General features: G+C 35.1%; 1 protein-coding gene across 2 annotated transcripts in view; it reads right to left on the reverse strand.

Annotated features, from left to right (window-relative positions):
* Nucleotides 1-12,752, reverse strand: part of LOC109423629 (zinc metalloproteinase-disintegrin-like EoMP06) — a 36,722-nt gene extending 23,970 nt beyond the window's left edge. The window contains exons 1-2 of one of the 2 annotated variants that reach the window (XM_062847191.1): nt 12,499-12,752; nt 63-476 (exon numbers count right to left, since the gene is read on the reverse strand). In XM_062847191.1, coding sequence (XP_062703175.1) covers nt 63-225 — 163 coding nt within the window. In that variant the 5' untranslated portion in view covers nt 226-476; nt 12,499-12,752. Of the gene's footprint in view, nt 1-62; nt 477-12,498 lie in introns of those variants that run through there. The other variant, XM_062847192.1, reaches the window with a different exon arrangement.
* Nucleotides 12,753-15,274: the final 2,522 nt, after the last annotated feature.

Below are 15,274 nucleotides of genomic sequence, written 5' to 3' on the forward strand. Positions count from 1 at the left end.
GCCCCCCAACGGCGAGACATCATACAATATATGTAGCGTAGCACAGCAGCACGTATACTTACCATCGGCACCATCTGGATCACCATCGCCACCGTCCGAAGTGTGGCGATGATGAGTCAACCCTAGGACAATGGACTCCGCACACAGTAGCACCAACAGCAGCAGTAGTCGCAGTAGGCTTGTACCGGTCATCGTGATCCTTTCGATTGTCATGCCACGGGTCATAGCCTACCTAGTGACTGACTACTAGTGGTTCTTTGTGTCAAAACGGCGACAAAGAATCTTCTACGATCTCCTCGGGAAAACGATTCATCAATCGGCAGTACTTTGTTGGTGTCGCCCTAATGGCGGCTCATGGTCAGTGGAAAACGGGCTCCCACTCATTCACTTACTCACTTACTCATTCGAGACGCGACGCGACAGTTTTCCCGATTTCCTCGGCTCAATTACTGTGCTCCGTAATGAAATTTAGTTTGCTAGGGGAAGGTGGGAGAAGACGAACATCTGTACACACAAAAGTCACTTTTACAAAATATGGTCCAATTCTTTTTCTGCACGGGAAATGCGTATTGTGCAAAAAGTAACACGATTTCTCAACGCATCATGTCAAAACAAAAGTTTGACAAATTTGACAAAAAAATACTGGGAATTGAACCCATGGTCACTCCTCCGCTTGCAAAGCAAACATGCAACTCTCTCGACCACGAGGCCACGTCATCTTCAGTGAAATAAACGATACGTATTTCTCGCTGAGACAGGTTCAGTATTCTCATCCTGTTTTAAAAATGGTTTTCAGTGCTGTTTGTCTGTGATTATTTTACGATAGTCCTCGCTAGAAAAGTGAAGAAAATGCATTTGCTAATCTAATGTGAACCTCTACCCGAGCAGAAGGGAGTAAGAAAATGCGTTAATTTGCCTAAATAACTGCGTAATGAAATCAGTTATTTTCATGTTATTAACATAACAAATTATGTTATAAACTTGGATGTCATTAGCGGCAATATAACAAAAATCATAACAAAAAAATGCTCCTGGAAGACCAATTTTATAACATGTTTTGGAAAATATTTCAATAACAAAAGTTGTTATTTTAAAGTTATTGACAATAATCCGAAAGCAAAATTAGTTATGATATCAAACTAATAACAAAGTAAGTAAAAGGGTGCTAGGGTCTTGTACCATTTGGGAAGGTGAACCTATTTTGGGCACTTGCCGCTATAACTATAAATCCATTTTGGCGCACGATGAGTTATGTACATTATCTACCCTACCCCAAAATTCAAATGAATTGATTCGAAATTCACTTAGTTACAGCATCAAGTGCCCAAAATAGATACACCTGCCCAAATGGTACATGACCCCATATGAATATCAAAACAAGCGTTTAGAACATATCAAAAATCATTGCTAGTATATAAAACGAATTGAAAATTCCATCGTGTTAACAGTGTGATTCATTTTCAATTCAAAACATGTTATTTTCGTGTTATTGTTTGTACATGTACACTCTCAATAGTATAATAATATCTAAATTTGTTCTACAACAAAACATATTGTTAACGTATTATTTTATGGGTGTATATCAATAGCTTGATCATAACAAAATAAGATTGCCAAACAAAACATGTTATGGGAAAGTATTGCCTTGATAAGTTAATAATAAAAAAACAAGATATGAAAACAGATTATGTGATTTGATAGTTATTAGTCGGATATTCCCCTCTGCTCGGGTAAACTTTTATAAATTGCTGATTCATTCAACAGTTACAAATCATTGTAATGTTTTTTTCAATACATTTGAAACAGTCGGTTGTTTAATGTTGACACCATTCGAAAGCTGAATAATGTATGTTTACGCAACATATTTCACTGTGACTTACGTGGAAATTGTTCATTACTTACATTGAAAAATCATAATTCAACACAAAGTTTTTTTTAATGAAAATGAAAGCAAATTTTCTCAGAAATCCAACAAACATATGAGCTGGAAAAAGCTTTCCACAAAAGTTTCCACCGTTCGGAAAATTTGTAGAGAAAAGCAGGAAAACTACGCCCGAAAATTTTCAAAAAAAAAATTCTTGAGATGGTAATTTCATAAGCTTTAATCGCTGAAATTTTTGGAATGCACTTTTTTTCGTTCCTGAGTTATGGCCAATTTCGAGAAAAATAACCATATAAGCCTTTATTATAAATTTGTTTTCATTTCAATCAAAAAAAAAAAAGTTTGTTTCTACGGTGCTTCGTTCTTGAGTTGTGATTATTCCAAGTAAGTAGTGTCAGAGAAAAAAACGAAAAATTTGCACTTGATTTTTCCGGGAAAGTAGGCGACCTGAATTTTCTCAATTTTTTAATTCATATTATCCCTTGCCTGCGGAAAAAGTTTCATGAAAATCTGAGACCCTTCGGCCCAATCTGTACGATAATAAAAAATCCCCTTTTGTAACATCTGTGCTGCTTGGGTGACCATGTGAAATCTGGAAGCCCAGCAATTGTTTTTGCTATCTACTTACATATTGCTCAAAACTTTGATACTTGGAAGAATTTATCGGATAAAAATCCCGAAAATAGTATGAGCAGAAGTTTTATGAGAATTGCCATGGAAACTATAGCACCTCCTGAATTCACGAAAGTATTCCACGCATAGTTTCCCCTAGAAACTCCAGCAAAAAAAAATCCTGTAGGTACTCCTAAAGGAATATCATAAGGAACTTTTCAAGAAAAACCTTTGGAAGTGAAATAACTCATGAAGGAATTGGTGGAGGAAATTCTAAAGAAAATTCTTATGGATTTTCAACCCGTTGAAGAAACTTTTTGTAGTATTGTTCGGAGGAATATTCAGAGAAACTCCTTAGGGTGTATCTAAAGAAACTGTATTTGTATTTCAACTGTAAATTTAAAGAATTTTTTTAAGAAACTCGTATGGGAATACCTGGAAAACAGCTAAATGAATTTCCGAACAAAATTTTGAAGGGATTTTCATACAAGCTTATTATTCTTGAACTCCGGAGAACTCTTGAAGGAATGTGCAAAGAAACTCATTAATGAATAACCGGGGACGCCTGAAGAAATTCCCGGAGGAACGGAATTTTCGGAAGAACTTCTGGAGTAATTCTCCGAGAAGTTTCAGAAGAAAATCCAAAAGCTATTCTGGAAGATCTTTAGATAAAAATCCCAGGGAAAGTCTTGAAAGGATTGAAAGTTCTCCGAAAGGAACACTTTTTGTATGAATTCTCAGACAAACTCTTGATATAATTGGCTTAAGCTCTTATAATGGAGTTCCCGAAGGGGCGCGAGATGGAATTTTCTCGGAGAAAACTGAAGAAATTTCGAGAATTTGCTCATTTGCTTCATTTTTTTTAAGAATTTGCTCATAAACTTTCGCTTCCTGAATTCCAAAAGAACTTTCCGGAGCAATTCAGGATGGATTTGCCATGGAATTTCCGGGGAAATTGAAAGAAGTTTCCGGAGAAATTCCAGAAGCAATTGGGTTTTTAAATTTTGAAAAATGTACTATTTTTTTTTTTGATTTTATACGAAAGAACACCTTTTTCTGAGCCACTATGATTTTTTTCAGATTTTTACAGGGGATAGACAAAATCATCGGGACAGGAATAAAAAAAATTTTTCAAAAAATGTTCAACTAGCTGTAACTTTTCGAAAAGTGCGTCGAATATTCTCAAATTTTTACTGTAAGTTCATCAACTAGTTGTGTATCAGTCCAAATTTGAAAAAGATCGGGCTATTCTCCACGAAGTTATAAAGATTCTTGAAAAAGGTAAAATTACCCGATGGCCAACTTTGAGCTAATATATCTCTGAATCCAATGAACTGATTTCAATGAATTTTTGACCATTCATGACTTATATAATGACCTCTAAAACACGTTTGACTTAACTTCAAATTTTTAACAAGAGGAAAAGTTATAGCAATTTCATTTATTTCACGATTTTTTAGTAAATTGATCTATTTTTAATATGCATCCCATTACTTTCTCAATTCATTGTCGGCTATGTTGTTAATTTCCTTCAAAACACATTTATATATAAGCCATTTAGAGGGAATTTTAATGAACTATAATTTGCATCTTGAATTTTGAAACGATGTTGAAGTTTTGGATAATTTGGTGTTTTATTAGAAGAATAATCTAACCGTTATAGATTTCTTTTGTGTTAAGAATTTTAAGTTAAGTCAAAAGAATTTTATACCTCATTAGGTAAGTCATAATTGGTCAAAATTTCATTTCATTCGGTTCATTTATCTCCGGATTCAATCAGCTCAAACAGCTCAAAGTTGGTTATCGGATAAATATATCTTTTTCTTAGAATCTTCCTAACTTCGTGCAGAATAGCCCGATCTTTTCCAAAATTGATCCACTAATACACAACTAAATGATCAACTTATAGTAAAAATTTGAGAATATTTGATGCACTTTTGGAAAAGTTACAGCTATTTGAAAACTTTTTGAGAGGTGAAAATTTTGCCTGTCCCGATCATTTTGTCTATCCCCTGTAGAACTTTATGTTTTTACCTTAAATCAATTTCAAAGAGATTTTTCGAAATCACCTTTTGACAGCTGGGCAATTGTTTGACAGCTCCGCCCAGTACAAAATACAACGAGGGGTGATTCGACAAATCGCTCCCATACAAACTTCAAATTGATTTTTAAATAGGTTCCCGGGCACTAAAATTCATGAAAATTTGGATTTCAGCTCAGTTTGGCAAGCAGAATCAGAATATGGAATTATCTCAACTCCGCTAAAGAAGCCAATCCTCAAAGAAACTTTGCGGAAGAGCTCCCAAAAAAGCTCTAGAAGATATTTCCAGGAATTTTCGGGGGAATTCTTGAGGAAATTCTCGGAGACAGTCTTGAAAGAATTCCTGGAAGAACTTCGGAAGGAATTTCCAAAAGAAATTCTGAAGAACTTCAAGGAAGATCACCCGACAGAATTTTACATCAAGCAACTCCTGATGGAATTTCTAGAGTAATACTTGAAGTAATTTCCGAAGCAGCACATCAAGCATGCCCAGAAAACTTTCTAATTAATTCTTGACAGAATTTCGGGAAAAAATATTGAAAGAATTCCCTTTGGAAATCCTTCAGACTTTTCCGGTGGAATTTTTAAACAAATTACCGAAAGAACTTCTTGATAAATCTCAGTAGTTACTCCTGGAGGAACTTCCATAGAATTTAAAGGATTCTTGGAGACACTCCTGAGAGTAGAATTAGCTGCAAGTTAAAATACACATCATTTAAAAATAAAATAAAAAATATAAGAAATTGCAGTGTAAATTCCCTGCAAAACTCCCGAAGGAACTCTTTGTGAAATACCAGAGAAACTTCTTCGGGAATACCCAAAAGATCCAACCTTATGAACCAATATCGTTACAAATAGCTGAAGGGCTATTCTTCTTAGTTACCTCTACAGCCGAACGAACGTCAAACGTTTTCTATTGATGTGATTATAAGTAAGACATTCCCAAAAAGGTGACATTTAACTGGATATCTACTTAACATGGTAAAAAACCATTTACTTGTCTTGACCAGAGTTGCTTCCAGGAATACCCCAAGGAATACTTGCTGGGATTAATTCAGAAATTTCGGTTGCAGATTTATACCGTAGATTTACTGCTGGGATTGGTACAGCAATTGCTTCCGGGATACTTCCAGAGATTTTCCAAAAAAAATCCTTTAAAATGTTCTCTAATTTTTTTTTTTCATACATTGCACCATAAATTTCTTTTTAAATTTATACAAGAATTCCTATTAGAGATCCTTCAGGAATTCATGACGGATTTTTTATTTCAGAAATTTCTTCTGGGATTCTTTTAGAAATGTATGCTAGTGATTCTCCAGTTATTCTTCCGAATCTCTTCAGGTAATCCTCTAAAGATTTTTTCCAGTCATTGCTCCTGTGATACCTCCCAGAAGTTTTTTTTTGGGATTCCTTCAGGAACTCCTGTTGGGCTTCTTTCAGAAATTCTTTCCTGGAATTTCTACAGGCAGTCCTTCCAAACACACTGTTTATTTATCCAAGAATTTGCCTAGTGATCTTGATTCAGAAATTCCTCTTAGGATTATTTTCTCCCGGTTCCTAGTTGCAAATTCTTAAAAAAATGCATTATGGGTATTTCAGTAATTTTTCCAAGAATTACTCTAACATTTTATCCAGCATTCTTCTATAAATTTCCCCGAGGAACCTCTTCGCATTTCTCCAGAACTGCATAAGCATAGTGATTTTGGTGGTGTGAATCAAAAGAGATGAATTTTCATGAGATCAGTGTGAACAAGCCGGCCTACAGGAACATCTCTTGGTATTGCTTCAGGAATTTCTATTGAGTTTTTTTTCGCAATTCCTGCAGAGATTATTCTAGAAATTCTGGCTGGTAATTCTCCTGGAATTCATGCTAGAATTTCGCAAGATATTTCCTATCAGTTCAGGATTCCTACGATCATTGGTCCAGGTATACCAGTAGATTTTTGTTTTCTAGAATTTATTCGTGTACCTCTCCATGAATTTCATCTAGAATCCTAACAGGCATTTGTTTAGAGATTACAACATTATTTTATTTATCTTTATTGACGAGATTTTTAACCCAGGGGTAGTTCATCTCGGATTTCAATAGGATTGTGCTTTAAATTATCAGAATATTGGCTCAGGCGGCACGTTCTCCATCAAATGGGAGATTTGTGCCTCAAAAATTATCCCAGGGATCCATCCAGAAATTCCTCAAGGGATGTCTCTACGGATTTATTTGGAGATTTCGATATGGATTCCAATAGATATCACTCAAGGGATTTATCCGCGAACACCTGTAGAAGTTTAGATAGAAATGACTTTCGGGATTCTTTTAGGGATTTCTGTAGGGGTTTCATTTTTTTATTCGTTGGAGTTTCACCAAGTATTGCTATTGTGATTTCTCTTGGGATTTTCATCCCACACCAAGTGTCTACACTGCGTGTTATCGACCATCACCGATATGGATCAAATTTTGAGGGTATGTTTGTAAAATGGAGGAAGAAAAAAATCAAATTTGTGTGCCGATCGGGTCACCTACTAGCCATCTAACGGTTGGTCATGATCAGGCCACTAAAGGTTGAAGTAACTTAGTGGTCAACATAACTCGATACTTTGAGGGTCTAGCATTATAATCATTTATAATCTCTGCTTCAAAGGAGCGATCGGTTCGAAGAGTTTGGGAAACACTGGCATGAAGGAATCTCTGTAAAAAATGACTGGACGAATCCCCGAAGAAATCTCGAGAATAATTCCCGAAGGCACTTAGGAGAGATACTCTTAAAGGAATCTCAGAAGTAATCGCTGGAAAATGTTTGATGCAGTACCTGGAGGAATTGCTGCTAGAATTTCTGTAGGAATCACAGGTGCAAAAGCAGGAAGCAGGAATTCCTGCAGTTATTCTAGTAGAAATAACAGGAGAAACCCCAGTCTTTTAGAATGAGCACAGAAGGAATCTATGGAAAAAAGCTCAGGAGGAATCCGTGGAGAAATACCTGGAAATATTGTATGAGAAAACACCGGAATACTACGAACAACTTTTGAATTAATCTAAGTAGGAAATTCAAGAAGAGCACTATCCAGCATTTCTAAAAAAAAAAACAAAATTTTTTGGGAATTCTTTCTAAAAAACGGAGGAATTCGAGGGGAAATTCCACGAGGATTCTCACCAAGAAGTACTATAGCTAAATGCCAGCAATGCAAATGCTTTCCTAGAGGAATCCTATCAGGGCCAGGAGAAAAAATCTCAGTTGAAATTTCTGTACAAATCATAGAAAGAATCCTTGAAATGTCTGTTGAAATTCCTTGAAAAATTCTTGGTCTAGGGGAATTCAAAGCTTTTGCTTTTGCTCTGTTGTCTTCTTTTGTTTCGCTTTTTATCCACTTTTGCTCTACTTTTGCCCAGCTTTGGCTCTATTTTTGCTCCTACCTTTACTCCTGCTTTCACTCCTGCTAGCCCCTGCCTTTTGCGCCTTCTTTTGAACTACTTTTGCTCTACTTTTGTCCTGCTTTGGCACAATTTTTGCTCCAGCTTTTGCTCCTGCCTTTACTCCTGCTTTTGCACCTGCTTTCACTCTTGCTTTTACTCCTGCCTTTTGTGTCTTCTTGTGATCCGCTTTTGATCCACTTTTGCTCTACTTTTGCCCAGCATTGGCTCTATTTTTGCTTCTGCTTTTGCTCCTACCTTTGCTCCTGCTTTCGGCCAAGGGCTGAAAGTCTCTTTAATAAAGACAAATCAATCAATCAATCCTGCTTTCGCTCCTGCTTACCTCTGCCTTTTGCGTCTTCTTTTGATCTACTTTTGCTCTACTTTTGTCCTGCTTTAGCTCTATTTGTGCTCCAGCTTTTGATCCAGCTTTAGCTCCTGCCATTACTCCAGCTTTCCCTCTTGCTTTTGATCCTGCCTTTTGCGTCTTGTTTTAATCCACTTTGGCTCTACTTTTGCCCAGCTTTGGCTCTATTTTTGCTCCCGATTTTTCTCCTGATTTCACTCTTGCTTTTACTCCTGCCTTTGGTGTCTTGTTTTGATCCGCTTTTGATCCACTTTTGATACGCTTTTGCTCTACTTTGGCTCTACTTGTGCTCCTGCTTTTCTGATTCTGCTCTGCTTCTGCTCTACTTATACTCCTGCTTTTGCACTGTTACTCTGCCTTTTGGTCTTGCTTTTGCGAATCAGTTGTTATGAATTTCCTTATATTGAGAATGCCATTTAAAATAGTAAATCAATTTCCAGCCTAAATTTACGTAACGATATCAATTTTAAATTATAAATTTCAATTCAATTTTGATCAAACTGGTCCTGCTGAGTGAAAAGCATAGTTTTTGTTCAAAATCGGGTAAGCAAACTGATAAAATTTGAAAGTTTACAAAATTGGGTCTAGAGACTAAACTGAGACATCGCACTGTATATGATGTACAGGGGATACTCAAAATAACTGGGACAGGTAAAATTTTCACTTTTCAAAAAATGATCAACTCGCTGTAACTTTTCGAAAAGGGCATTAAATGTACTCAAATTTTTACTGTAAGTTCATCAACTAGTTGTGTATCAGTGGTTTAAATTTGAAAAAAGATCGGTCCATTCTACACGAAGTTATGAAGATCCTTGAAAAAGGTATAATTATTCGATAGCCAACTTGAGGCTGTTATATCTCCGGATTCAATGAACCGAATGCAATGAAATTTTGTTCATTTATGACTAATATAATGAACTTTGAAAAACAGTTTACTTAATTTGAAATTATTAATAAAAAAAAAAGTTATGGCGGTTTCATTTATTCTATGTTTGTTTAGTAAATTCATCCATTTTTCATATGCATCCCATAACTTTTTAAATTTAATGACGGTTATTTTGTTACTTCTTTTCAAAACATATTCATATTGAAGTCAATTAGGGGGAATTTAAATGAACTATAATTACTATTTCGAATTTTGAAACGATGATGGAGTTTTGGATAAATGGGTGGTTTATTATATAAATTATCCAATCGTAATAATTTTCTTTCGTGTAAAGACTTTTAAGTTAAGTCAAAAGTTTTTGATAGCTCATAAATGGACAAAATTTCATTGCATTCGGTTCATTGAATCCGGAGATATAACAGCTCAAAGTTGGCTATCGGATAATTATACCTTTTTCTAGAACCTTTATAACTTCGTGTAGAATGGCTCGATTTTTTCCAAATTTTGACCACTAATACACAACTAGTTGATGAACTTGTAGTAAAAATTTAAGAATATTTGATGCCCTTTTCAAATAGTTACAGCGAGTTGAACATTTTTTGAAAAGTGAAAATTTTGCCTATCCCAGTTATTTTGAGTATCCTCTGTACATAATGAACCAACGAGCACTTAAATAATATGTTTTAATCAGTTATAGCCGGGGAAGAATATGAAACGGAAAAAAATATAAACAGTGTATCGAACAATTGCCCAATGGGCATACAGCGTTTTTTTGTCTAAATCTTCTATAATTCAAATGTTTATAACTTTTTTTATAGTCGTTAAAAAAATGCTGAAATTTTGACCAATCATAAACTGTATATCAAAGCTCCATTGGAAAAATTTTAAGCGAGATCGAATAAGTTTTCTAAAAGTTATAGAACTTTTAGTAAAACTTGGCCGTTTATTGAACAACACTTCAATACTCTATATTTTAAGATATAGTGAATGTAATATTTTAAAACTTTTTTGAGGGAACACTAACAAATGAACATTTGATACGCAGTTTTGTTAAGGTTAATTTGCTAACTACAAAAAAATTATAATTCAGTCGATGTTTATAAATTTACAATATTTTGTATATATCATCTGTCTGTAATAAAAACTTATAAATTGAACGAAAAATGCAAAAAAAAACCTGTCCTGTTTATGTGACGTAAGAATATTACAATAAGAAAGTTATAAGAAGTTGAAAATACAGGGGATAGACAAAATGATCGGGACAGCCAAAATTTTCACTTTTAAAAAAATGTTCAACTAGCTGTAACTTTTCGAAAAGTGCATCAAATATTATTAAATTTTTACTGTAAGTTCATCAACTAGTTGTGTATCAGTGGTCCAAATTTGAAAAAGATCGGCCTATTTTCCACGAAGTTATAAAGATGCTTGAAAAAGGTAAAATTATCCGATAGCCAACTTTGAGCTGCTATATCTCCGGATTCAATAAACGGATTGCAATGACATTTTGACCATTCATGAACTCTGGAAAACATTTGACTAAACTTGAAATTTTTAACAAGAAATAAAGTTATAGCCATTCTATTTTTTTCACGTTTTCTAGAAAATTTGTCTATTTTTAATATGTATTCCATTACTTTTTCAATTCATTCAACTATAATTTGCATCTTGAATTTTGAAACGATGTTAAAGTTTTGGATAATTTGGTGTTTTATTAGAAAAATAATCTAATCGTAATAATTTTCTTCCGTGTTAAGAATTTTAAGTTGCGTCAACGGTTTTTAATTGCTTATTATATAAGTCATAAATGGTCAAAATTTCATTGCATTCAGTTCATTGAATCCGGAGATATAACAGCTCAAAGTTGGCTATCGGATAATTTTACCTTTTCCAAGAATCTTTATAACTTCGTGGAGAATGGCCCGATCCTTCCCAAATTTGCACCACTGATACACAGCTAGTTGGTGAACTTACAGTAAAAATTTGATGCACTTTTCGAAAAGTTACAGCTAGTTGAACATTTTTTGAAAAGTGAAAATTTTGCCTGTCCCGATCATTTTGGCACTTTTATAGATCAAAATATGGAAAATTTCTAAATTGTGGATTTTTCAAATATTTTTTTGTGAAAATAAAAACTCAATCAAATTGAGAAAATTCAAACTTTTTCATCAAGTACATATTGATATAAATTGTTTTTAAAATATGTTTAAAAATCTTGCGAGTTTTACTAAAAGCTCCATGACTTTTTGAAGTGCTATCTGATTTTACTCAAAGTTTCAGAAAATCATCTTTAATATACAGAGAACTATGGGTTAGTTGTACGCATTTGAAAAAAAAAATATGACGAAAATTTCGCTGTAAGGACAATTGTTTAATACACTGTAGCATACATGGAGAATGATGACTAATTTATTTGAAAAAGGACAAAACACCCTGTTAAATAAATGAATTAATTAATAACTGAATAAATAACAAGAGTTTTAGGATCATTTTCTTAAACAAAATAGATTTAAAGCGATATTTGGGGACAAACATTGTGCTTCCATATAAAGTAACTTCAATATAACGTAAGGATAAAAAAATCAGTTACTTTTTTGCCCATCATTTCTCTATCTTGATCCACAAGGCAATTAACTGCATAAAATGCCCACTACAGATAAACAAATAGGAACACTATTTTTTTCTTTTTGTAAATTGGTTTTAAGGTTTTATTTTTTGATTTAAATAAAAAACTACTTTTTTACAGTGTTTTCGTTTTTTTAAATTTTCAATTACATTTTGCTTAGGCTCTTTTCAAAAATAAGGCTAGAATCAAAATGGCAAACTGATTATGCCAAGGTAAGTATTTACCTTGGATTATGCAAATTATCCTTTTGGTCATAAAAAATGCTTAGACAAAGTTGGAGATAAATCCAAAAAATATTAAATTGTTCAAATTTAGAAAAACCATCACTGTCGGTAAAAAATGGTTGGTACTTCCTTATTAAAAAAACATTGAGTTGGTTTTGGCAAGCTGTATAGTATTTAGCAAACTGTTATTGTATGCTCAATTTCACATATGGTTGATATATTTGAACAGGTATATTACGTAAAATAACTCGTAGTTAGGAAAAATGTAGACTTTCAGGCTTTCCAACGCAGTTGAACACTACACTGAATTCGGTAAGTTATCCATCACTGATTCCGCACTGTCCATCTTGACCCACTTTCCCCTAATATTAAAAAAAAATCCACTCTCACGGTCACTTGTAAGCGTCGTCTAAATTACACTCCCCCCAAAACACACTTTTCGCATCTAATCTTGCACCTTAACCTAATTCACTGTGACGTTGTCGACGCCACTAGCACCGCCGACGACGACGCGAATTGGAGAAAAAATCTAACTAGATCCTTCACACTCGCGGTCTCGCGACACCGTCCAACGGATCCAACGTTGTCCGTTGTCGGTTCCAATCAATGTGGTCCGCGAAAGGATTTAGAACCGATTTTACCGAGACGACGCGGTCGACAGCGAAGCGACCAACAGTTTCGCAGCTCAATCCAATTGAGAGCATCCGTTCGAGTCGAGTTTCATGTGGCTACTGATGAATGATCAGCACTATTGGGAACGGGAGACCCCGCAGTCGTCGCAGACGCTAGTCAAGCGAATTTGCCACTCTGCTATAGGGCTGGCTGGTTGGCTTGCTCCAATGCTCTGAGTTGGAGAGCAAAAAGAGTTTTGTTGCTGGTCGTTCCCACGCGTCCTGCAACCACCATCACCTTTTCCATCAGCCCAGCGTCGTCTGGAAATGGTTCCCACCGCCACCGCGCGCTATGCTTTCAGAAGATGAAAAACTACTCATCTGATTTTGCAGACCAAAACGAGAGGTGCAGCTGCATAGCATGTGCGGCGGTCGTTACTCGGAAGCTGGCACAGAGAGCGAACAATGCACCATGCGACTCCGCTGAATAAGCTGCAGTAGACCAGTAGGCTGGGAAATAGTGGTGTGTGTACTTGTTTGGAAAGCCGTTTAAGGCTCAATTGAGAATGGCAAATGTTCCAGAACTAAAAAAGCACTTTTTTCCAAAACGATCCACAAATCGAAGAAAATAAAAATGTCCGATTATTTATTTAGTCAGATATGACAATCGGACACGGTGGTTTTGTTCGCTTTTTCGTCATTTTGGAGAAAAGTGCTTTTTCATTTTTAGATAATATGCTATTCTTATTTGAGCCTTAACCGTTTATGGAGTTCAATAATCGACATGGTAGCGCTTCCTGGAGTCGTTTAAGTTACTATTAAGGTGCTCCGGTTGAATTTAATTTGTAACTGGGATACATAATAGCTATTTGAAGTTGTGTGAACGGACACATTTGATAACAATATTTACGTCATCCGTTTGAAAACAGGGTAATTTTTTTTTGCAGACTAACAATTAGGCAATATTAACTGATTAACTGAAACTCTTTTGCAGCTGACTCGTCTTATCTTGTTAATCATATTCAATCAACTTTTGGTATTCCCGTGTTTGCAATTATCGGACAAACTAGTCATTACAGGGACTGCCTTTTTCAAGAACCGTAGGATTTTTTCTTTTCAAAAAGTGGGAAACAACAGCATTTGATGAACAATGCATAGTGCTATCGAGAAGGACTTCCTGTATGTGACAAAAATATATCAGGTTAACGAAAGCCTTTTCTAACTATGACTAATATGAAATAGTAGTTTACGCAACAAGGTGCAGAATGGCGATTTTTACAGCACGAGTCGTACATTTATCCAACGAGGCTTGCCGAGTTGGATAATTACGACGAGTGCTGGAAAAATCGAGTTCTGCACCGAGTTGCGTACAACGTTTTTTGCAATGTCATAAATTACCCTTGAGGATAGTTTTAAACAAAACTTTTTTATCAAACTGCACACTGATGTTCATAGCCATGTTTAAGAAAATCTGATCATAACAGATTATACTGTGCAGTTGTCACAATTTTTCAAAACTGCGTCCAGAAAGCATCAAGAAGTTGATCAAAACTGAAAACAGTGCTGTAATGGTTCATTACGCAACGCAAATCAGTGCTGTAATGAATCATTACAGCACTGTTAATTTGGTGTGGAAAAGTAGGCCTTTTCCTGTCAGATTTGCGTGAGGTAAAACAGCCTATTACGATGAGAAATTGCAAAAAAGACTTTACAGATGAATTATTATTCATATTGTAGATATCGAGCATTCAATACAACCGAACTTACACACTCAGATTCGATTCCGCTGTTCGGTAATTATTTTGCTGGAGAAATCCGGTAAAGCGAAAAAACTACCGTTTTTCGGTAAAGATAATTTATTTTACAAAAGTTCGGTAATTTTGTTACGGATAGATTTGTAATTTGGTACTGTGACAGCATCATCTGTCAAATAATTTACAGTAAGCACTGTGAAATCAGTTTTTCACCGTATACTGTAAGAAACATTACCGAAAAGTTTGTAAATTGCACCCTGCTTTACCGAAATTCCGTAAAGCTGCGAGCAACGTTTGCGAAATGTCAAATTGGTGATGGTGATAGATTAAGTTTGGTTTTGGTGTCAGAAGTACGAAGTCCTAGTGTCCTCAAAAATATGTCGTATAATGACCTGATAAACGTGACAATCATCAGTGGAGCATCACAATTTCTGGGATTGAGTAAGTGTATTCATATATTTTGCGGCATCACTTATTTAAAAGCAAAAATTGTATTCCAGACTCTCCGGTTGCTTCCGTCATCCTACGAGTGGAAACTCTTTTGGAACAAATGTTATACCGGAATGACGAGAGAAAATTAGTCAAAGTGACGTAATTTGCTTACAATAATGTGAATAATTATTCAAAAGTCTGATAAATAAAGACATTGATTGATTTGTCTTTATTAGAGAGACTTTCAGCCCTTGGCTGGTTCGTCTCTGCTAAATAAAGACAATTAAACCCATAAGGCTGAGGTTTTCATTCTTGCAAGTACCGAAAATCTGTAAAACATCTGGAAAGAAAACATCGAATTACCGAACTCTACGGCAATTATGCATCAAACTTTACCGGCGAAATCCAGTAAATTGTGACAGCATTACGATTGTCT

The sequence above is a fragment of the Aedes albopictus genome, chromosome 1 (assembly GCF_035046485.1).
Source record: "Aedes albopictus strain Foshan chromosome 1, AalbF5, whole genome shotgun sequence".
Lineage (NCBI taxonomy): Eukaryota > Metazoa > Arthropoda > Insecta > Diptera > Culicidae > Aedes > Aedes albopictus.